General features: G+C 40.9%; 1 protein-coding gene across 1 annotated transcript in view; it reads right to left on the bottom strand.

The window, feature by feature from the left end:
• Positions 1 to 24,127, bottom strand: part of SORCS1 (sortilin related VPS10 domain containing receptor 1) — a 303,971-nt gene that overhangs the window by 36,015 nt on the left and 243,829 nt on the right. Inside the window, exons 11-18 of the mRNA XM_086467217.1 lie at positions 20,931 to 21,033; positions 19,858 to 19,934; positions 18,541 to 18,632; positions 17,411 to 17,518; positions 16,288 to 16,405; positions 14,364 to 14,494; positions 5,667 to 5,780; positions 4,477 to 4,648 (exon numbers count right to left, since the gene is read on the bottom strand). Of these exons, the coding sequence (XP_086323343.1) occupies positions 4,477 to 4,648; positions 5,667 to 5,780; positions 14,364 to 14,494; positions 16,288 to 16,405; positions 17,411 to 17,518; positions 18,541 to 18,632; positions 19,858 to 19,934; positions 20,931 to 21,033 (915 nt within the window). The remainder of the gene's footprint in view (positions 1 to 4,476; positions 4,649 to 5,666; positions 5,781 to 14,363; positions 14,495 to 16,287; positions 16,406 to 17,410; positions 17,519 to 18,540; positions 18,633 to 19,857; positions 19,935 to 20,930; positions 21,034 to 24,127) is intronic.

The raw sequence follows: 24,127 nt of genomic DNA, 5'->3' as shown, positions 1-24,127 counted from the left end.
CCTTCCCCACACATTAGTCTAATCCAAGCATCATATAGCAGCAGCCAGCAGTCAAAAGCAAGCCAAAATCTACTCCCCGTGGAGTGACTTTGTCAAGTGAGAACGTGGAATGTCAAACAGTTTTGGCTGTCATTTTATCAAGATAAAAAATAAATTAGAGAAGGCAGTTTCTCTGTGAATTATCTGTAATGAAACAGCCAGAACCCTGAACCTTTCTGCCCTGAATGTCTTTACCGTCCATTTCCTCAGCAAAGATGTATGAGCAATCAGACGAAACAAGTTTGAAAGCTATTGTGTTGAACACTGTTGTTCTGGAAGCTGCAGCTTTCAGTGTCTCTGCTGAAGCAGTACAGCAAGCACGAGTGTCTAATGTTCATACAAATAACTGAAACACACAAATAACAATCGGATTTGTGACAGGCAAGGGACCTACACGACCCTGTGATGAGGAAGGCATGCAGAAACAACACTCACTTAACAAAATTCCTCTATTTTCTACAACAGAGGAGCAAAATATGTCAAGGACATTGGGTTGAACAACTTCAGTAGAAAAAATGGCTTTGTAATTTTTGTTTTGGGGTTTCTTTTGTTGCTGTGCAAAAATAAAGTAAGGATTCCGGTGGTTTAGGCTGAGAAACAGCTCTGTTGTTGAACACTGCAGTGTGAGAGGTACCAGCCTTGGGTCTGTGCATACAGCTAATGCCAGCTCAAAGGATCAACCTTTAAGCTGGCAGCATTTTGAGGCAATGGGAAAATCTGCTTTTAAGCATACCCAGTTTTCTCCTGTGCTGCCATTTAGTGACAAAGATGTTGTTGCTATTCTGCTTAGCTCAATGGAAATTTAAGAGAAAAATTACCAGCTGAAGTATGGTACTCTGCTTATGAAACACTTCCATAATATTTCGCACAATGGGACATATGCTAATTATAAAAGGAAATATTGATACTTCCTGTATGTTGTCACCCAGTAAGAGTATCATGATCATTATACCCAGATTAATAAAAGAACTGATCTGGACAAACCCTTGCAATAAGAAAACCAAAGATACTAAGTGCAAGGTGACTTTGCAACCAGTTTTTAAGTCATACAGAAATCCTAAAAGGTGACAGGAAAGTTGGACCACTTTGGAAAACATTCTTATATTCAGATCATTTAAATATAAGCTGTTGGTTGTTTTTGCTTTTAATGACATTTATACACTGCCAATTATAAATGCTTTACAGGAAAATTTCATGTGAGTCAGGGTTAGGGAAACTGGGCCAGAATCCCAGCTCTCAGAAATCAGTAATGCTCTACACACTGCTGGTTTTGGTGCCTGCCCCCTCTCCACTTGCACAGTGTTCAGTGATTATTTCCCTTTTGTGTCTTCAAGAGCAGAATGCTCCTGAATGCATTGTCCTTGTTTCTCTTCAGACATCTTTCACTTACATTGTGTTATTGTCAGAATGACACGGTCCCAGCCCTCAGCATCACCACAGGCACAAGCAGGCTCCACAAGAAACCCTTGTGCTGTGGTTCCAGCCCCTGAATCCCACACCTCAGTGAAAACATCAGGTTTTTACTGCTGCCATTTGCCTCTCCCTACCCTCTTCGTAATCACGTCCACTACAGAGATGCAGTGACTTTTCAGGGCCTCCAGTGAGCCTGCCTCTGCAGTTTGATCTTCTTTTCAGACCCAGGTGGGTCCGTAGCTGGAGCAGAAAGCCCTAGAAAGATAACAGGAGTACAAATCTAAACAAACTTCTGTACCTTGGCTCACCAGCTTCTTATCTTTTGGTTTTTCCTGCAGGCCAAGTGGAATATAGGCACGAAAAAAAGAGAGCTGGGAGGCTGTAGTGTATGGAACAGCTCTGCAGACCTGAAGGCTTCAAACAAAATGTCTCAGAGAGACGGATACAGGAGATGTTAAGATGCAAAGGGACTACTACATAAGAAAAGGTTGCTGGTTTTTTACACCCTAAAAGACATTAACTGGGACACCAGCTAAAGGAAGAGCCCTCACAAGAGTGTAGCACTTAAAAATATTAACCACCACTCCAGGGGCAAGGGTTGAATAGGCCACACTTTCTTCATATTCCATTGGGAAAAAAAAACTTCATGCATACACAGACATATCCAGCCTTTTTAAACTTGCCTGATGCCTTCTCTTCAGCAAAAATGAAGTGTCACAGTTTTTGTGGATGCTGAACATCCCATATTGTACTATGCTGTATAGCTGTGCAGAGCAGAACTAAGCAGAAAATGGCAAGTTCTTGTTTCATGATACCTCTGCCTTGTTTGCAAGGGAAAGAAATTTCCCTTTGAGAAGTGGGGATGGACTAACAAACTCCATAGATCCCTTCCAACCCAAATTATTCTGTGATTCTGTAAAATCAATATCTATTCTACAAAAGGGTACTTTTTGCTGGGTTGTTTAACTTTTCTATTGAGTGGTGTGATTTTTGTTACTGAGACAGTTAATTTGGTAAATGCTTTAGTGTATATACAATTATGCTGCTATAAGCACAGTTTATTCTGCTATAGCTTGCATACAGCTGGGCAAATTTTCTTCTTTGTTGAATATTTCTTTCTCCGCAATGTCAGCCCAAAGTCAGTCACATTGGGTCAAATTCACCCCAAAGGTCTGTTGGTTGCTCTGTAAACTCTTTATATTGACAAAACTAGGAGCAGGAGGTCAACATTCATCTGGCAGGGAGAGAAATCGGAAAGGATGGAGGTTTATCAATATCGCTTCACCCCTCAGAGCAATTCCTAACCTCTTCCTTATCAGATATACTGAAAGAAGGGTCCCCTTTAGATCTCCTCAGAAGCTCACTCACTCATCAGAACATACTTTATGTACTCCTTGATACACAGCATGAGAAAGACACCATCTCCTAACGGAGAAGGTGTTGCTTCCAGATTCTGGTGAATACTGAAGCAGGGCTATCAAAAAAGATCAGAATCAACAGAAAAGACAGACCAATTCACAGTAGATCACTGTATGACAGAGTGGTCAGTGTATTCTTACAGGATATGTGAGCTGAAACACTCACAGAAGGAAAAGCAGGACATTTGTCCTGAGTTTCCCACACTGTGGATGATTGTCTGTTCCCTCCATTGGCATAATTCTTTGATAGTTTTGTGACTGACTTCTCAGATTACCCATCTCCTGCTCTCAATCTCTTTTAAAACTTTGCTGAGAATAGAAAGGTGATGAAACAAACACTTTTTTTTTTTTTTTTTTTTTTAAAAAAAAAAAAAAAAAGCCTGAAGACTTTGAATCTTGTTTTGGACTTTTTATTCTTCAACTTTAAACATGGAACTCAGTAATTTATCCAGATGAAATTATATGTTTATACTGTTATGACAGCATCTACAGTAGCAATGTTGTATGACTGTCACTACTGAAATAAAGTGACTACATTTTGGAGAAAATTAACATTCAGGTCAAACAACTGCTTCAGGTTAGATACGATTTATTATATGCTACTGCCTTTACAAATCAGGACACCTGTTTTCTGGGGGAAGCATCAATAACAAAGATGTAAAAACCCTAACATACCCTTGCAAAACTCAGCTCCAGAGGTCATCCTCATTTCTCTTTTCTCACTACAGATGACATTTACTATGGAGAGGGTCAGAAGTAATTTCCATGAATGCTCTAAGCTGTAAAGGGATGTACATTGTCCCCTAGTGTAAAAGCATAGTTGCTTTAGGATTTATTGGCCAGCTACACAGGAAAAAGAGCGGAAGTTTAAAGAAATAAAGTTGGATTATGGAAAAAGAGAAAACAATTACTTTGTGAATGTTATTATCGGGAGCCTACAATTAAATACAGACAAAGAAGTGCTGAGAACAAAAAACAAGTGAAAAAAATTTTAAATATGTTTTTCTAAAGATTCAGAAATGGAGGGAGCAGAACAATGAAATACCAAGTTAAGTTACAGATGTAACAAAAACACAGGCTCTGATCAGAGTCTTAAACAGCTTCACATTTGCAATCAATTTCAGACTTAATGCTGCTGACATCTCGAGATTCCATCCACAAACACCTAAACAATATGTAACAACTTGTGCGATGGGGACAGATCTGCATGTGTACTTCTAGCCACTTTCGGTCGGTGGCAAGTAAAAATGGAAATTCAGTTTCAAACACAGCAAGAATTCAAAAGCACAGTTAAAGGTGGGGATTAGAATTCAAACCCGCACTCTCCAGTTCCACTGTGAAATTCCCAAACCAAACCAGTTCCCAGTTATTACCAGCTTCTCCCAGCTATTGCCCTATACACCACAACACTTTTACAGTCTCATAATCTCCACACATCATCCATTACGTTTTAGAGCAAACTCCACCCAGCTACATTGTGGGCCTGACTGACTTTATCCCAAAATCTCTTGGTTCACCTCTTCACCGCTTTGCAAACTTTGTCTGGCATGAATCAGACTCAAATACACCCATGGGACTGGGGATGCAACATAAAAATAGAGCCTACCTCTTCCAGCTGCACCAGGAAAGTGACATTGTGTCCTTGCTCAGCTGTCAGTTTGCCATCAGATGTGACTATGCGAAGGCCCTGGGGGGCTTTGCCAGGACATTGCTGTGGTTTTGCTGTGTACCGCTCTCTCACACCATCCGTGCAGTTATTAGAAACAACCTTCCGGTATCTGAAAAGGAAAAGAGAAATCTGTAGAAGATGCTGACAGAGAGCATAACAGAGTTAACTGGGAACAAGGAGGCATTTTTAAGGTTTCTTTAGACTAAGGAGACTGGAAGAAAACAGATTCCCAAATATATTTTAGCATTTTTCTCAGCAAGCATTCCTCATGTACCTAACACACAAATAGTTAATACTGTTGTTAATGGCTTGTTATATTTTCCTGCACAGCACACCTATATACCACATATTAATAAATTGCTTAAAACATAAAATTATATGATGACCTATGTTACACGTTAAATAACTATAAAGTTATAAATAAATGATATACAATACAGTATGGAATTGTATTCAATTATTGTACTGTTAGGCATAGTTTAACAGCTTTTCTCACACGCTCTCTACTTGCTCATCAGTTGTGAGACTACTCTCTCTAAAGATGCACCCCTCGAGAGCTACAAAAGTAGGAGAGTTGAAGGAAAAAGCAAATTCTGCCTACCTCTGAGTGTACAAAATGCCAAAACACAGCTTGGGTTCCCATGTTTGCTTTATCACTTGCATCAGAGATGAAGTCTGAGGTCAGTATCTTAACTTAAACTACATGTCCATTGACTTCTAAGAGGGTCAAAGAACAATGAGCTTTCGGGTTAGCTGCCCGTCTATTACTTCAGTTCACATATACATCAGTTTAATCTCTTTCCTCTGATTTGTTTTCCACTGTTTCTGCCTCACCCGATCCCATATGATTTTAAAAGGAGTCTTTTCAGACACTTTAATGATTTGGCCTTTGCTTTACAGTTTTCCCTCCAAGTTTCTTTAAGGCATCATTTGTCAGAGAAAGGTCTGGACCATACACGACGGAGATCTGGAGTACCAGACTGTGCACTCTAACAAAGTCAGCGAAGATGAGGTCCCAAGGGCTTCAGCCAGCTTTGAGACACCTATAGTAAATGCAATCTGTAGTTGTCATTGGGTTAAAGTCCTTATAGGTGCTCTAGCTAAATAAAGTCTGGTGTGCCACTTACCCGGTGCTGTTGAGATAACTCTGTCCGAGGCTACAGTCTTTTGACAAGGAAGATGGGTTATACCAAAATGCTGGTAGACACTGCCCATTGCTGTGGCGTTCGTATCCATAATCACTGTTTTAGCATTAAAAGAAACCATCGCATAAAAAAACCAAAAAAACAAATACAGGTATTAGCTCATGCTCTCTACTATTGATACAAGTCACGATTTTCCTCAATCTGTTTACTAGAATTTCTGGGTTTTTATTGATAGAACAGATTCTTCATCCCACTTTAGCTTTTTTTTTGGGGGGGTAGAGTTACATTGCATACATCCCAATATAAACAAGCTGACCAGACCGGGCAGTTTATGAGCTATTGCATTAAGCGTTCCCTGTGCACAGTCTAACAGTGTTTCTCGGGTTCAACTCTAAACTCAAACAAAATAAAAGCTAGATATCTAAGCTAAGTTCAATCACTGATATCTTAGTAATTTTCTTCTTAGAAAACTGAAGTGCTAAACAGTTAATTGTATTTGGAAATTATATCACATGAGCTGTAGAGGAAAATTTACAGACCTAAGAGAGCTCTCAGCTAAGGCATTAACAGCTTATTTGGTAATGGAAAAGAAGGCTGCAATCTTCAATTCTATTTTCGTTTGGAAGAGGAAATGCTAGCAAAAATCATGTGGTAGAAACAATGAGTCAAACTGTAATCTTTTGTCCCAGTTTGGGTTTAGCTATGACTAAATTTACTTTGGTTCCACTAAACAACAGTTCAAATTGGTTTTGATTCCAGGTAAACAAAGACTGTATAAAATTTCTTATTGTGGAACAAATAAGCAAAAACCCTCTTTAATCAGTATTCCATTCACATGTAGTTTTACTCTCCAGCCATTGAGTAATGAGCACTGTTTGGTTGGAAAATCATTCTTGTTCCTTTTACTAAGCTTTCTCCATAGCCCATAACAGAGAAGTTAATGGCATGTCATTTCTGAGAACTACTACACAGAGTCCACCAACTCCATTCCAATGTTCCTGTTGTAACATGATCCTTGATCTTAAAATGGCACTTCTTTGCAAAGCAGTTTTTTTCCTTATTATCTTTAATGTCTTGGTATTAAGTAGCTTGATATTCTAAGAAAAGAGGATTAGGGCAGCATTAGAGTAGGTGATTAAAGACTTATCTCTGTATGTGTAAAGAAGCAGAGAGGAAAAACAGGAGGTGGAGGAACCCCGGTAATGTGATCGGAGCCAGTGAGGCCCCTGCCCCAGCTCCTCCCAGGGCTGTCACAGGACAGCCATCAGCCCATGGAGAGGGTAAGACCTACCAGATCATCAATGGGAGAGGCTTTCCCCAGATCACTTTGCCATTCACTGAGCGGCATTAATGCACACAGGGGTACAGGGCTCCTTGTGCCATGCCAGGGAAGAGCATCTGGATCTCCACTTCTATTTTTCTGGGTGAGGGGCTATCCGTTCTGGGTGTGTGGTGGTCTAAGTCTCAGCAACTGGACTCAGATGATGAGTCACAGGGGTCTGCGTGCCCGCACTGCCAGCAACTGGACTGACTGGAGTGTGTACATACTGTGCAGGTGAGCACCAAGCCAGACAAGCCAGTGAGCAGGATGTAAGACTTGGGAGCTAGGTGCAGATGTGGTCATAAGTCTGAGCTGGATACTAGGTCTGTGAATTCGTTATTGGAGAGACCGAGAGGTCTGGGGGAATGGCTACTGGTGTAAAGCCATATAGGTCTGGACCTGCTCATGAGGCCTTTTACATGTGTGTATGTCTTTGCATGAGGCAAGTGGGGATGTCCAGTTGTCAGCAACTGGGGAGACAAGGCATCCAGGGGCCAGGTACTGGACAGACCTGGGTGTCTAAGACAAGGTACTGGTGGATTAATAGGATCAATACTGTATGTATGGTTATAGTTCACATACTTTGCACAAATGGGGTTTCATCTTGATCAACTAGAGAGGGGAACAGGATGAGGCAACTGGTGTTTTTGTGAGTGCTACGTCTTCTGTTTGTGCTAATCTGTGTCACCAGACGTGTACATACACATAGATGTACTGTGCACATGTGCACATGTGTACCTGTAAGAAACAAATGCTTAACCTTGTTACTGCTTGGGTCAGGGGACATGGAGCTGCAGCAGCCTCACTTCTATCAGGCTACTGGATTTAGCATCTCCTAATAGACAGCAGTGCGATCAATGATATTTGTAGAATAATATTAACAATGAGAATATTCAACATTATGAAAACGTTTTTCAAATGTCTTTTTCTTTCTGGATCAAAGCACGATGGCTTAAAACAGAAATTTAATGAATCACTATTAAACAATTTTAAGAAGTCTGGTACTGATCTAAGACATGAGACAAAGAAGAAAAAGGAGAGAATATTTTGCAATTTGGTTTTGTTTAATTTCTTATACTTGTTACCAAAAATGGGACACTGAGAAGAATTTTGTCACCACTTTTTACTCCTGCCTGAACTTTTCCGTGTGAATCAAGAAAAAAAAATTGTTCGAGGTAAACTAAAAAAAGAGAAATTAAAAAGATGACATTAAACAAAAGAAAATTACAGCTGCATATCACTTGGGAAAACTCCTAAACATCTATTAGACTGCACGACTGTTCCAAAGGAACATTTTGGCAGCTGTGGCACTTGCGATATCTACAACAAGTAATTGAGAACATAGTCTAGGAAACAGCAATGGAGTAGATGACCTAAATAGTCTTTTCCTCCTTTTTTTGATTGAATTTTCATCAATCTATTTACTCAGATGCTAGTGGCTGAATGTTGCTTAATTGCTTTGGAAGCATCAGCCAGCCTATTCTCCCACTGCCATGTGCCTCTCTAATCATTCTTGTTGGAATAAGAACACTATAGCTCCAGAATACACTTTATAATGAAGAATAACACCATTCTGATTTGCTTAGAGAAAATAAATATTTACATACAAGTGAGACTCCTGTATTTTTGTAATTCATTTGTCAACAATCTGCAGCACTGTATTCCTAAGTTATCATGTGTCACTCTAATTAAAAAGCTGTAACACTGTATACACACAGTAATCTGTAATCAGTTAGGTGAAAACAAAACAAAATAATACAGTGAAATCTGCCTCAGAGGGGATCAGTACCCACAGTCCAATTTGATGCAGTAGTATCAGTCTGGGATTTCTTACTATACGTGTGTCTGGACTCATGCCATAATTTTGTTCCTATTAGTACCTGCACATCTGGACAAGCCAAGCTTGACTTGACTAGGTTTGACTATACTTGGATCATATTTCTCAAAGTCAAGAGAATGAAATCATAGGATTTTCCATAGCAGAAATAGTTCTAAGCACAGAAGTTTCACAGGGTTGTTTTCAGGCTTGCAAATTGTCTGGCTCATTAAGGCCCTACAGAAATATCATCCCAGTAAATGACATAAATTGCTGTTCCGTGTCTCTCTACAGATGCACCAGCCGCTCGTTCACCTCCACAGTCTTGGAATCTAATGAATTCCTTGGCTACAGGCTGGTGCACGCAGAACACTGATGCTGACAACAAATTGCTGCCTACAATTTGGCACAACAGGCTTTGTAGCAATCAACAAGTATTAGCATCAATTGGATTGCCATAGCACAAGCCAGTATAGCAAAGTCTGGAGACAGGGAAGGCATTAGCTTTAGACTGCAATCAGCTAGCCGAGTCATTGCCTGGTAACTGGGAATTGGAATTTGCATATATTGATATTTTGTGCCTGGCTGAAAGGAATTCAGGTGAAATAGATAATGTACCTATCAAAAAAGAGTGGAGCATTTACCAGCAGGGATTGTTTTATCAGTATGAAACAGCCTATCTTGTGGCTCTCACTGATGATGGTTTTACCCTAGCCACTTTTACTGGTTTAAACTGGAATCTTGTTTGTTTTAGTCAAGTAGGATTGCAAGTCCTTCTCTGTAATTAGAGACAGGTATGAATTCATTCCAGAATTCTGTATCCCTGCTCAAAGCTCATGGTAAATTCCCTTATCTAAGATCATTTGCAACACAGGTAATAATCAAAGGAAAAGAAATCCCTTAAGGAATTTTGTAGTTTAAATACAGACCTGACAAACATACTGTCATGGAAGAACTGTAAATCCACAAAATTATTAAAATCCCACCGTTTTAAGACATAGAAAAAAAAAACAGTTAAGTCAGATGAGTGCTTGCCATGCTCATACCGTCTAAAAATCAAGAGATGACTTAACATGTAACCATAAGGCTTCTTAAAACTAACGGCTTCACTTTAAGGTCAACTATGCCACAAACTGAAAATGCTACTTTGCAAACTTTTCAGACATTAAATGGGGTAGAATCAAGGTATCTGTGATTACAGTCACCTTTGTTCTGCAGTTTCCAAAAGCCCTTGTGGAAAAAAATTACTGTGGCCACAGCCATGGAAAAGTCTTACCACCTTTTTATACTCTTAATACCATTGTCTAATATTGAACTATGATGCAAGTGTAGATTTGTGTTAAAGAGAAGCTGTGCTTGCTTCCCAGTTCTACAGAATCTGACATGGGATTTATCTCATAGAAGGATGGATTCAGACACAGTTTGAATTACGGATCTGTGAAGCCATATGATTATAATTGCATCACAGTATTTGGAATCAAGCTACAACTTATGTTAATAGGGAACATACAATCCCCAGAATCTTTCCAGTAAATCCATGAGTAGTAGATATCTAGGCCCCTAAAGACGCAGAGATGCGCTGTAGACATTGCATAGTGAATCTACGCTTCCCACAAGCATTCAAAATGAACTAAAATTTCATTCAAAATTACTATTCGTTAGCTAACCAAGCCAACTTCAATGATAAAGCAAAGTCGGTTGGCCTAAGGGTGCAAATGTATTTGTATTTCAGAACTGACGCCTGCATGATCATCTGAACTGATGAGTGGTAACACATGAAGCCAATAGAGTCTAATCACATTCAGTATCCGCCTTCTGCCTCCCCGCAGTTTGTCAGGACAGTTTCTCATGAAGCAGGGCTCTGATGTTTTAGCATAAGAACTGAACCTAGCAGGCAGGTCTGTAACTTAAGCGCCAGACAATTTTTTTATTAAAGCTAGCCAGATACTTGCTGATATCATCAGCAAAATAAATACACCTGATTCTCAATCGCACTAAGGCTCCTTTGTGCCTCTCTGGCTATCCAAAGTCACTAGCTTCAGTATCAACAGGCTCATACTTCCCATGAAGGTGTGAGATATGGGAATACTGACAGAAGAAGCTCTCAGTATTAACGACAGCGGGTTCAGAGGGAGGCCTGACAGTGACACACTTAACGCAAAGTTTCTATTAAAGGACCTGGGGGACAGGTAGTCGAAGGGTGAACGCCACCAAAGATTTCCATCTGTGCTAGGAGGTGTTGCTACTGAAGAGATATTGCTGTAATAATGCTCAAACAGCAGGAAGGAACACAATGTAAGGAAAACGGGTAAATTAATGCTTTAATAACACACAAGTAACGGTGTCATCCATTTACCCAAATCAATTAAATTAAGAAGGACATTCTCGTTTCTAGGCCGTTGCTAGGACAGGTTTGCCGAGGGCTTCTGAACAGTTCCATTCCCCCCTATTCCTGAAGCACTATTGCCCTCTGGCTGTGAGCCTCAGCCCCTGCATGGAGAACAAATACCTGCCGCTTCAGCCCTGTCCCCAGCTAGTTTTGGTTCTAGCCCATCATAAGAGATGTCTACTGTGAGAGGAGTTCACGTTCCCAAGGCTAGAGAAACTGCAGTCATTTCTAATGTCACTCAGTTTTGTTGCTGTGTAAAACAATAAACAAATGTGCCCTTTTCTCTGAGAAAGAACTACCATGGGCTGAATACAGATTTAAAATGAACCTGGAGTTCTATGATATTACCAGGAGAAAAAACATTATAAAATCTTTATGTCTTTTATACCTGGCATTTATTTCCCCTGAACTGATAAAAAAGCACTTTCAGCATTAACAGCAATAACACTCTTTTTTTTTCACTTTACCTGATCACATAGATACATTTTTTTACTCCATGCTCTGACAAGCCTAGATAATAACATTTTCCCCATACAAAGTCAGCATTTAAACAGCAAAGAAAGTCCTACTCTGACTGGGGCAGGGATCGTTGTCTTCTTTAATTCTGTATCAAGTCTGGGTCCTGTAACCATCGATGTTAATATAAAAAGCTGCCCTGTTTATTTCAAGATTGCAAAATAAAGTGCAGTCAAGTTAAGGGGTTTCTCCCTGCCTGGGGGATACATGTCCCCTTCAATTTCCTTCAATTAAGATCCCTGCCCAGCAAAAAAGAGAAATAGAGAATTCAAAAGTACTGCTGAAATGTCATGAGTGAGGATGAAGGGAAGGGCCTTTTGCAGGAAGGGACCCACAGAAGACGTCCTTCTGCAACAAGAATTCATTCACCAATTTTCCTTCAAATCCCTCTAAGGACCAACTTCTGCAGGGTGCATGAAGAAGCAGTGAAGCCTAGTGCAGGGTTCAACAAGACAGCCACTGAATGCTACGGCGCAGCAGCAGCTTTGCCTTTCTTAGCACAATAAAACTGGGCTGAGAAATCAGTAGAGCCAGCAGAATTGCTTTTTCCTTGCCATCTTTTTTTCTCCTTCCCTGATAAAGCTCTGTCATCTGTTCCCTGCGGCTTTACTGTCCTTCTCTGGCAAATCTATGTAAAACTATGCTCCTGACTGTATTAAGTAGATGATGAATATTGCTGGTAAATACTTCTGAACTGGATGCTTAAAGCAATGTTTCAGTCTTTTTTCCTCAGAGGTAGTGGGGAAAGAAGCTGAAATGGATAAAGTAAAAATCCAGATCTGAGGACTGTAGGAATAACAAGAGCTCAGACAGAATTGGAGGGGATCACGGCATCAGAAGGAGCACAGAGACCACAGTATTTTTAAGGGTATTTTTCTCAGGCTACATTTAACAAGAATACTTTCACGAAGTCCTAACTTCCCCAGATTTGAGGGGTCTTGTTGGTGCATGTGAACTGTAAGCATCTGTCGTACATCCCCAACCATCCAAGCTTTCTCTTAGAGATTCTCTCACAGGCCAGCAGGCCTTTTGCAGAAAGTTTCCTCAAAGTGAATGTAAAAGAACTAAAAGCACGTTTCCCCCAGCAAATGTCATTGTGGTACTTTTGTTCTGTGGCTAGCAATAAAGTTTTGTAGTAGAAAACCACACAATCAATTTTAATGAAATAAAGACATACATTCTCAGAGAGAGAGAAGTTCTGGAAGGAAAGCGTATTTTTATCAGAAGCGTTTCATGAGTGTGTCCCTTTGGAGTGTAAGGGGTTTAACCACTAACAGACAGTGAGTCAATCCCACCAGTTATTTTCTTGAGCCTGGGCATGAGGTTGGCACAGCTTTGTACTGCACGCTCTACAAGAGGGTCAAAAGCTTCAGGGAATTTCCTTCCTATTCATGTTTTTTTTCTGGTCGGCTGCTATCTTTTTTACGTTACTAGGGATATGTTAAATGGTTGAAATCCGGGAACTTTGGGCACCTAAATGATGAACTACAGACAGAACTCAGGTATCTCCTCCCTAACAAAGAGCTCGCTGAAAGATGGGGAAATCATCAGGACACTATATTCAGAGAATCGCTGCACAACTATGCTCATAATTTTTATTATTTGATGCAAGACGATTTACTTTTTTGACACATGGAAAAGCCTCCTGTGATCCTGTGATTTTAGACAGAAAAATCAATATAACTACAGTTACTGGAGGGTTAGAAGTGAAACGCTGCAAATTTCCACAGTCCTGGAGTGAACTTATACAGCAAGAAACAAAGTATTCATGAGATGAACCTCTTCAGGGTGCATGTTACAGATTCTGGGTTTAATTAATCACATGGCATAGATCTAGCTGAGTGAGGCACAAAGGGGGTTTATCAGCACTGCCAAAGAGTCACCATTTCTCTCTTCTGAGATACTCAGGACTGTCTCAGACTTGGAGAAAACAGGTGATAGAGAGATTTCAATAATGTGGTTCCCTGCCTTTTTTTGTGCAAATTGCTGCGAGTCAGCAGGAATCTTGAAATGAAACTAGAAGCTGAACATTTTATCACGCCATTCATAACTCATCAACGGACTCTATTTCCCATAGCATACAGCAGAGGAGAGAAGGCTTCCAAAGGAGATTAATCCAAATCATGAAGGCAATGTCTGCTGAATACTGTCAAACATGATGGTCCAGATATAACAAACGACCTACGAATTCCCTAGATACTTGACTTCCAGTGAAGGCCTACTTTGCATATGCATATATTTACTTTTACACATATATACACATATATGTGTGTGTGTATCTATGAAGAATTGATTTTATTTTTTACACAGACTGTATACATCTCACATACCACTTTCACAGCCACCCCTGGTCATTGCTAAGGTAGATGTGCTAAATGGACCTTTTATCTTAATGCTGCACAGAGCTCAGATGTGACCTGGAAAACAGTCTGTTCAGCATCAACTTTGTGGGAGCCTTAGCAGATTACAGGTATCTATTCCACCTCCCCTTCTGTTGACATACATGCACTATCAGTTAGGAACCTATTTGGTCACTTACATGTTTATTCATTTCTATTCTCTGCAAGCCTACAGGCTCTCTATTGAGCTCTGCATTGGCGTGGTACAGAGCACACAGTTCTTGTGCCCATTGCTCACCAGTCAAAGTCTGCCTCTGTGCACACACATGGCTCCGAGGTCATGGCCCCAGCATATTTTCCTTGCATGCACTTCTTCTCTGACTTGCGCTTCCTGTAGATCCTTTTTGCTCCCATGATGCAAGCTTCTCCCTGGAAACAAAAGCAAAAATATCTTTCTCTGACACCCATCAGGCTATTTGTATCACCCAATTTTTCCAAGCCTGTGCAATGGGAGCTGTGACTCAAGGGAAGAGGATGGGAAGTCAAATGCCATGTCAGTACACTGGAGCTAATTAAAGCTACTAAAGCTTTAACTGAAACTAAACCAGCTTTTCCAATACACAGTAAGAAATGATCTGAGGTTACTTACGTATCTGATTCAGTTCTGAATTTGTTCCAAAGCCGATGAGCAATTAATCCAGGCCTATTTCTCATTTATAGATTAGGTTTCACAGCAAATGAAAACACCATCTGATCCCTCTGCATTCTGAGACACAGAGCAGATCTATTTCCTTGGTCTCATCTCTTTGGCAATGATTTTGTTCAGTAGAAACTAGTAATACGTGTACATGTAAATATTTTCCACGGACTACGAGTTCAGGTTTCACAGGGTTTGACTTATTACATGGATGCTAAAACTTCCTTGGCTTTTCACTCTGTCTTCAGCACCCTGCTAAGTATTTCTATCTAAGGAGCAAGGCTCAACCTTGTAATCTCAATGGAAAGCAAATCAAAAGGCAAGAGTCCACAGTAGCCTTCCTAAAAATAGTTCTGCAAGCTCCAAAGCCAACATCCTCAAAGATATACTGCAAAATACTTGGCATTTTTGCTTATGCAAGCACAAGAAAGTAAAGAACAAAATACAATCGGGTCTTGCTTGTTAACCTTTTATGCTGTTAAAATCACTGTAGGAAAGAGAAACTTTTCCTGGCTTTGATTTGCCCATGAAACAGAAGGGCCTGAATGGCAACTGGCATAAAATGCCATGCCTCCTTGAGTTTCAAGGAAGCTGTGCTGATTTTCAACATCTAAAGATCTAAGTCATAACTGGTATTTTTAGTGTGGAGCTGTGCCTTGTGCGAGCAGCTAGTCTGAGTCAAGCTATTTTCATTCCGTATTCATTATTAAATTCTTGCCCAGCAAGATGTATACAGAAAGACAACCTTTGATGATATAAACGGGTGTTTCGCTTTAGACTTCAGTGGAGCCTGTGGTTACATAACCACAGAATTTGGGACATACTTCTTTCTAACCTGATATAACACAGGCTGTTGTGTCAAACTCGGCAGAGGGAATGTGCCCCACGGCAGGCGCAGGCACTGTGTGGAGCACATTACATTGCTGGGCACTTAAGCAATGGTTCCGGGAGTGATGCAGCAGCTGCACCCAGGATGCAAAGGACAGGGCATGGGGGCCCAGTGAACTGGGGAATAAAGTGCCCAACTCCCACAACAGAAGTACCACTGCTGAGAGAGACAGAAAAAGGCTGAAACCAAGTGAGTAAGAGATGAGGCTAAGAGGGCAGGAATTTGGAGAAACAAGTGTGAAAGCAACTAGAAGGGTCTTAAAGACACTGGCTCTGAGGACACAGAAGGATGGAGAATGAGAAAGGAAGTAAAAACAAGGAAAATGCATGGGAGATGTAAGAGTGAAGGAGTTCAGGCCTCTTTCAGTGGCAGTGCTTCTGTTGTTGCATTCTTCAACTCTGGATAGGTCTGAGCTAATTGCCTGCATGCAGAATGAAACCCAAAAGGCAGCTGTTCATCTTTCGAGGCTCACAGAGTGCAATCTCAGGCCAGCATACCTATGTAACAAAACAGACCCATCCAGTAAGGGACAATCTGATACACTAAACTAACAGGAAAAGACATTGGATCATGCTTATCTTTATCGGTAGAATTATTAGCTACTTCAGGTCAGATCCCAGCCTCCTTGCTTCTCACCTGGCTATGGAGTTGCCAAGGCCTGTAGTCCTCTTCTGCACACCTCCGATCAAAAATGGACTTGTAGTCTACTTTCACCAGCTGCCACTCTGAGCGGTGGCTGAAATGTCCAAACACTCTACAGAATACAGCAGAAAGAGCATACAGTAAAAGGCAGCACCAGGAGGAGTCTAGTAGTTACAGAGGTACAGTCACCCACAAATTTCCAGCAGAGATTAATTGCTTTAGGAGTACCAGTCCTACTCATTTTCATGTGACTGACATAGTGAAAAGGAAACTTTGGCTGCTGAATATCTACAACCCTCTTAAAAACTGCATGTAGCTTTTATGCTGTGGATCAAGATCCTCCCACTTACATCAGTCCCCAAAATGACTACACAGAGAAGACTTGATGTGGGGCTGGAGACAATTACACCTATAGGAGTTCAATATCTCAATTATAAGCTTTGGGAATTCCTTCCACACAAATTAAAATCAAAACCTGAAGGAAAATTCTTCATACATCTCTATTAACTAAAGTTAGTTTCTAAGCCACATATTCTGTTTATTACAGTTCAGTCCAGTTTTACAGACAGAAACTGAATTTTCCTTCTGTTTTTGCAAATCTGATCTCAGGTAAAATGTCACAGTTTCTGGCAGGGTGAATCCAGATTTATGTACCATGCAGAACTCAGCATACCACATTGAAACTAATCATAATTTTTCATGAGTCAGCCTCTAGGCAACATTTTGTCATTCATTTTTACAAAACAACGTCTTCATTTTTCTATGTCTCAGTTAAAAAAAAGAAGTAGCAGCAAAAACACAGTTAGAAAAATACTCCACCATTTTCCTTTCAAATATTCATCTGTCAAGAGTAACTCTGCTTTAAATCACATTCAATTTGAGGAGCCAGGTTTCATGCTGATAAGCCAAGTGATAATGTTTTCACGGCTTGCAAGGAACCATGTTGTCATTCCCTCAATCATATCACAAATAAGCATTGATAATTAATAACAGAAGATTGCATACTCCTGGCTTCAAACAGTACTCAAACAGAAATGCTCTTTTGTTACCAACAACCCCCATAAGATATTCATGGTGCAGTTCCCATCAACAGTAGCATGATGGTATGCTCACTTACGTCATGATGAGAGTTTCCTCTCCAGGTTCCCCTAAAACTCCATCTACAAACAGTGGGAGGGATGTGAAACTGTACTTGCTCCAAGATCTTCCTTCATCAAAACTTAACCTAGTGGAGAAAGCAGAATTAAGTGTTTTCTTCCCTTACTTTCCTCCCACTTTGCTTGAGAAGACTCCCTAGTCCATTACAGCTGCTACGGAAAAATGGGAAGCATTTCTGTTCTTGGATACTGCATTTTTAGTCCTTTAAGTAACTGCTTCTTTTGGGGAAGCATCATAAATCAGAGCATTGTTCAAGCTTGTTTGGCATCATACCACTAACATGGCCAGCACTTAAGTGGTAGAAACTAATAACATTATGTTAGAGAAGGATGCTTTAAGGCCAAAATGTAGCCTAGGGCTAGGATTTTTTAAAAATAAGCAAGTGATTTTGAGCATCTTGTTTGTGGATCCCCAACATAAGACATTTTAAGGAGGTTAGGTTTCTGGAGTACACGAGCTTTGCCTCTTCTGACCAGCACTCTTCCATTCCCTGTGGTGGGCTTAAGTGAAAGCTTAGAACCACTCATCGCTTCTTAAGACTTGGGTCTCTGTGTTTCAGATATTGATATGAGACTGATTGTAGTGGAAGTAAACCACGCAAAACAGCAATAAACTATATTTTATCTACCACACAAACTCAAGAGTGCTAACTAGAAGGGACACTTTTGCCTTATTGGCTATATAACCTTGAATCTATTCAACAAAATTCTGGTTCATAAGTGCTGCTTGCCACATAGAAGACAAGTTCATCAATAATTTTGAAAATAAAGAGTACTTTGGTAACTTGACAAGAGACAAAGCCATAATCCAGATACATATTACATAAATAACCAAACTCAAGAAGCCAAGCTGTGGTAAACCAGGGAAGTTGTGGAATTACATTGATGATATCACAGATATGGCCAAGCTGAAACTATATAGACTGGAATTGCCAGGATTTCTTAGCTTTGTCTGAATTAATGTTTGCCAGAACCTTAACTGATATTTTCTAGATTGTAGCTACAGAAAATTCTGGATGCAGCCTAACTGCCTACTTCCTGGCATCTAAAAAGAGGCTCAGCAGACATTTAGCACAGATGGAGTCATTACCACAGATGTCTAATAGGCAGGGATGTGTGTTTCATGGCGACCAGTACTCCACCTTGATCCAGGTACAGAACACTGTGCTCTTCCTCAAAGATCTGGGAAAAAAAAACCCATGTATTTAAATCTTATTTTCCTTAGTATCAAGAAAATGTCATAGTTGTTTAAGTACGATCATGACAGAGGACAGGTACGTGCTAAGGAAGTTATGGAGGAGAGGAAGACATTCTGTACAGAGACAGTTCCTCTGTTTTGGTTTTTTATAGTTTTGGTTTGTTGGGGTTTTTTTTTAGTTTTTCAGGTCCTCAGAGAATGGATAATGCATTTGGCTTTTGCTTGACAGAAAGTTAGAAACATGAATCTTTGCAAGGATCAATGATTTCCCTCCTTTTGATGACAGATGTTTGTTTAAAGAAGAACTTCATGTGTTCGCACATATCTGGCCCTATCTCACGTAATTGATGTAGATGGAGAAATGAGGGCTGGTCAAACATTGTAATATAATGAGTTTCTTGGAATATCAAATATTTTAAAAGATTTTCTTTTCCTGTGTCTTTTTTTGTATTGGCTTTCTGCAAACATCTGCTCTTCTATTTATACAGCAACATTTGTCAGTCTTGGAAAGTCACTCTTTCTCTCCATGACTTGACATCCCATCCAGAAAATAGGAAGAGTAGAACTTTCTGTTCTGAGGATAAAAACATTTAAGGTGGGATTCCACTAAATATTAGGAACTTGATTTAACTTCATCATCCAGTCTCCTTCCACAATTAACAGAGAGATAGGTAGCTTTGGAACAAGATGAACTGAATTCTATCTTCTTCTACATTAGCTTAAGAGAAAGGCAAAATAATCCATTTAATACAGACACTGAACTTTGGACAACTCAACTTAGGTGAAATGAGTCCCACACAGAGTGGGGCAAATTACACCAGTGCAACTGCTGATTGTCAGGAAAGTATGATGATGAACGAAGAGAAAAAACAGTTTCATTGGTACAAGGGATGTACAACAGCAAAAGGAAACACTGTCTCTCCCCTTTGTATTCATATTTCAATCTGTTCTCTTTGCTATAGGGTTAAACTTAAGTCAAACTCTCAGTAGAATTATAAAAACAATCTTCTATTATATGAAGCCTAACAACATATTCAGTCTTTTACTTTGAGCATCTCTCTATCTCTCAGAAGAGAAGTTTACCCTTTTGTAAAGATTTGCAAAAAGCTACTCTGAGCCAAAAGAAACAAAAATTAAGTAACAGTTTGATTTTACTTTTATGACAATTTCCTATGATTACTATTTAAACTGTGATTCTGTGTCATTTACCTGTCTCCAAGTGTTCCCAGCATCAGAAGAAACAAACATGCTGATGTCATTGTCTGATAGTTCAGTGCCTATATTGCCTGAAACATGAGCATTGATTAGTGATGAACACTCTAAGAAACTGTAGAATTGGCAAATCAGAGGAGTAAATGTATTTACCTTTTGCAACTATAGACCTTCTAGATTTGAGAAGAGAAAGAGAGGGAAGGGAAGGGAAGGGAAGGGAAGGGAAGGGAAGGGAAGGGAAGGGAAGGGAAGGGAAGGGAAGGGAAGGGAAGGGAAGGGAAGGGAAGGGAAGGGAAGGGAAGGGAAGGGAAGGGAAGGGAAGGGAAGGGAAGGGAAGGGAAGGGAAGGGAAGGGAAGGGAAGGGAAGGGAAGGGAAGGGAAGGGAAGGGAAGGGAAGGGAAGGGAAGGGAAGGGAAGGGAAGGGAAGGGAAGGGAAGGGAAGGGAAGGGAAGGGAAGGGAAGGGAAGGGAAGGGAAGGGAAGGGAAGGGAAGGGAAGGGAAGGGAAGGGAAGGGAAGGGAAGGGAAGGGAAGGGAAGGGAAGGGAAGGGAAGGGAAGGGAAGGGAAGGGAAGGGAAGGGAAGGGAAGGGAAGGGAAGGGAAGGGAAGGGAAGGGAAGGGAAGGGAAGGGAAGGGAAGGGAAGGGAAGGGAAGGGAAGGGAAGGGAAGGGAAGGGAAGGGAAGGGAAGGGAAGGGAAGGGAAGGGAAGGGAAGGGAAGGGAAGGGAAGGGAAGGGAAGGGAAAGGAAGGGAAGGACTTTCACTTTGAAAAAAATATGTATAAAAGATCTAATTCATACAGCTCTCCACACCTCCCCACGCAAAGGAAATGCCCTGATTTGAATCTTATGTTGATGGGAGTAGAGGACTAGAAGTCATCTCCTCGGACTTGAAGGCCAGTTTCCATAAAAAACGTATGAGAAGCTGAAAGTCCATATGACTTCCATTTGATGCCTGTCTTCCTTCCCAATACTGGTGGTGTGACACCCCACAAGCCACTCAACACCCTCCACACATCACAAACTCAAGATTTTGTGCACATCATACAGAGGCAAACTTCAGATGTTTCATACCTGAAGCTACAATAATACTGGGGGCTGTGTCTCGGCTGGCGATGTTTCCTGAGGTATAGGGATTCTCTGACACCTTCAGGTGAAGATGAAGGGAGCAATAGGGCTATGGAGAAAAAGGAAATAAAAGTAAAAAGTAGACATAACACGAAATGCATGCTCTGATTTCTACAGGCTTAGAAATATAGTGTCTTTCTGTTTTACTTCCTAATTGTTGCATTCAGCCGCCCTTAGAAAGACACGGCCACTGTCCTGGTTCTGCTGGGAAACTTTGCTATCATTTTCTGACACAACCGGTTCCCACTGGGAAACTGATTCACTAGGCTGAAACCCTCTCACAAGGACAAGGTCTCTGAGGCTACCCACAAAGGAGGCAACCAGGCTTGCAAGGGCAGGTACTGGTAAGGACTACCTAGCTCCCCTGGCTCCTAGCTCTCTTGAGAAGCAAGCAAGGCTGCAGATACAACGAAGTGACTCTCAGAGCAGCAGTGCCCAAGCTACCTCTGCAACAAGAAGCAATATAAACCTATCAGTGCGGCGTTGAGTCACCACTAATTAGGCATGAGAAACAACATAATTCAGACAGCATCACACCATTTCTCAACTCTGAGTATTTTTGTCATGACTCTGTCTGCACTGCACTGAGAAGAAATAACAGGACTGGAAAGTTTTAGTTTATGTTTAAAACAAGGCATCATCATCCCATCTGGATGTGACCTTTGAGATTTCAATACAAATATATCCATGGAAGCCTTACCTATTTGTTATTGATTTTGTAGATCGGGTATGCAGATAAGACAAGAATGGTACAGAACAAATCAGCTGAGCAAGAAGGTAAGAAAGACAGGCAGATTTCCAAAGTTGCCATTACAATTACATCCAAATCTGTAGCAGTGTGACAATCTCTGGAAATTTCTGATAACTTTTGCTTTCTCTTGAGTTTTGTTTTCAGTATTTTTTTCTTCAAAACCTAATGAAGAGCCCTTCATGAAACATGCTAAGAGAAGGGAGGTGGAAAAATACTGGCAAAAAAGCCTGAAGCAAACTGACCCAATTGAAGGGGACATCACACAGGAACTAGAGATACAGCAAAGCCCATGCTTCAGCTTGTACAGCTCTGTAAGATGGGTAGGAGAGGCTATGTAGAAGGACCTTCAGGCTCTAAGCAGGCAGGTCTTTCTGTCTAATATCAGCTGCCTAAAGGCTAGGTCTGCATCCCCAAAAGTTTTGTAGGCTTCCTCTGCAGCAGACCCAGCTCCATATGTCACTGGAGGAAGACCACTTATCCATCCCATCTCAAAGTAGGTGTCTCTCTCTGAAATGAAAATCCTCCTGTGGAGAATGGCAGGGATTATTGGCAAAGGCAAATGAGGGTGGTGAGGAGGGATGGGAGCTCTCACTTATATGAAACAGGAAAAGGGGACACGGGTTGTGCAGAAGGGAACACAACCTGCCAAGTTAAATGTACTGAGCAGCCTAACTCTAACTGACAGCCTTGCGAGGGCAGCCGCTGGAGCAGCCCGGGGGTGCAGGGAGGGAGTGGAAACCAAATTGAGCTGACATGCATGCAGGAAGTGGAAAAGCATTGCAAGAACAGGAATCCTTTCCTTTACATTTTTATACATTGTGAAAAGACAAAATACAGAACGTATTTCTAAAACTAACATACTCCAAGCCCACTTCAGCATTTTGAAGACAGTAACTAATCACCGCAACTCTGCCAATTCCATTCTCACAGAGATTAGACCTCGTTAAGACTCCAGTCTTTGTGCTACCAGAGGTTTTCTTTCAAATTTGTCTCACTGTACAGATATAGTACACAGAAATGAAATACATATCTCATATATTAAAAGCCAGGTCACCTATCTAAGCAGAGAGATGGCACTTTTAATGGCATAGATTCTTACTGGTTGGAGCACAGAAATGCTTACAGTCTCTAGTGACAATTGGGTATGGTGTAAAATCCGACCTCGCCACTCTAGACAAACACCTAAAGTTAGTGCCTGTGGACATCTCACACCCTTACTATGGCAGCATTCTCTCCTCCATCCCTGATGTACACCTTCTCCATCTGTATCCTTATATAGTTCATCAACAGATATTTTTCCAGACTGGTTTGTGTTCCATCATACTGCTGCTCCCTTTGCGTTCCTCCTTTAGCTCCCACAGCTCAACTCATATACAGACATCTCAGCTTTGTTTTTTAGAACTTCCATGAATTGTCTCTACCCTCCTTGTTGTTACCAACAGGCTACTGAAATCATTATTATTAGAATCACCAATTTTGAGTACCTGTATTGCCTAGTACCCAGCTGTGCTAGCTGCTGCACAGACACCAAGGAAAAGATAACCACTGCCATGGAGCATTTACAAACTAGGTAGAAGATAAAGCATGAGCGAAATAGCCCATTGCTCTGCTCACTGCCATAGTTCTTACAATCGTGCTGGAGTTCATTACTTGCTTCCCAGTATTTTCAAGCCAGCACTTTTATGGTCCCCTCTCAGAAGGCTCATCAGTCCTTAGTAAAATTTCTCATAAATACCCACAAACCCACTTCCTGGCTGTTCTGCAAAGCCCACCTGAACCGTCTCCAATGGCATGACACACAGAAAACAGCTGTTAGTGACTGTCCCTGATCAGGAGTGGGGCAAAGGACTATAACACAAGCATGATGCTAGACACCATTCACAAACCTGAGGTAGTCACAGTATTTGCTGCCCTGCAATAGCAAGGAGCAATGAAGAGAGATAAATGTGTTCAGGAGAGATATTCAAAACACCTCACTTAGATGCTTAAATTATTCTGTAGCAGATGGCATGAATGCCCCCCTTACAAGAAAAGGGTCTTTGTCCTGAAATCCTTATAATCCACATAGACAAGACAAACAAAATGTGGGAGGGAATAAACAGATGTCTGGGGAAGTGAGGCACAGTGAAAATAAATGACTTGCCCAAGGAAATTGGAGATAGGCCTCAAAAATGAATCAAGATTCTCCTGAGATTCAGTCCCATGTTTTAACCACAAGACCATCCTTGAAAACTAATTGATTAACCCTCCTAGACAGATGTCCATAACTTGCAAGACAGAATTGCTCATTAACCACTTCACAGCACAGGATAAGTATCAAACAGAACCAGCATCTTTGGGATATACCTTGGCAGCTATTTTATGAAGATTAAGTGTATTCAGCTTAGAAAAT

This window comes from Leptosomus discolor, chromosome 6 (genome assembly GCF_034619465.1).
Source record: "Leptosomus discolor isolate bLepDis1 chromosome 6, bLepDis1.hap2, whole genome shotgun sequence".
NCBI lineage: Eukaryota > Metazoa > Chordata > Aves > Leptosomiformes > Leptosomidae > Leptosomus > Leptosomus discolor.
This window is presented reverse-complemented; position numbering and strand designations above follow the sequence as displayed.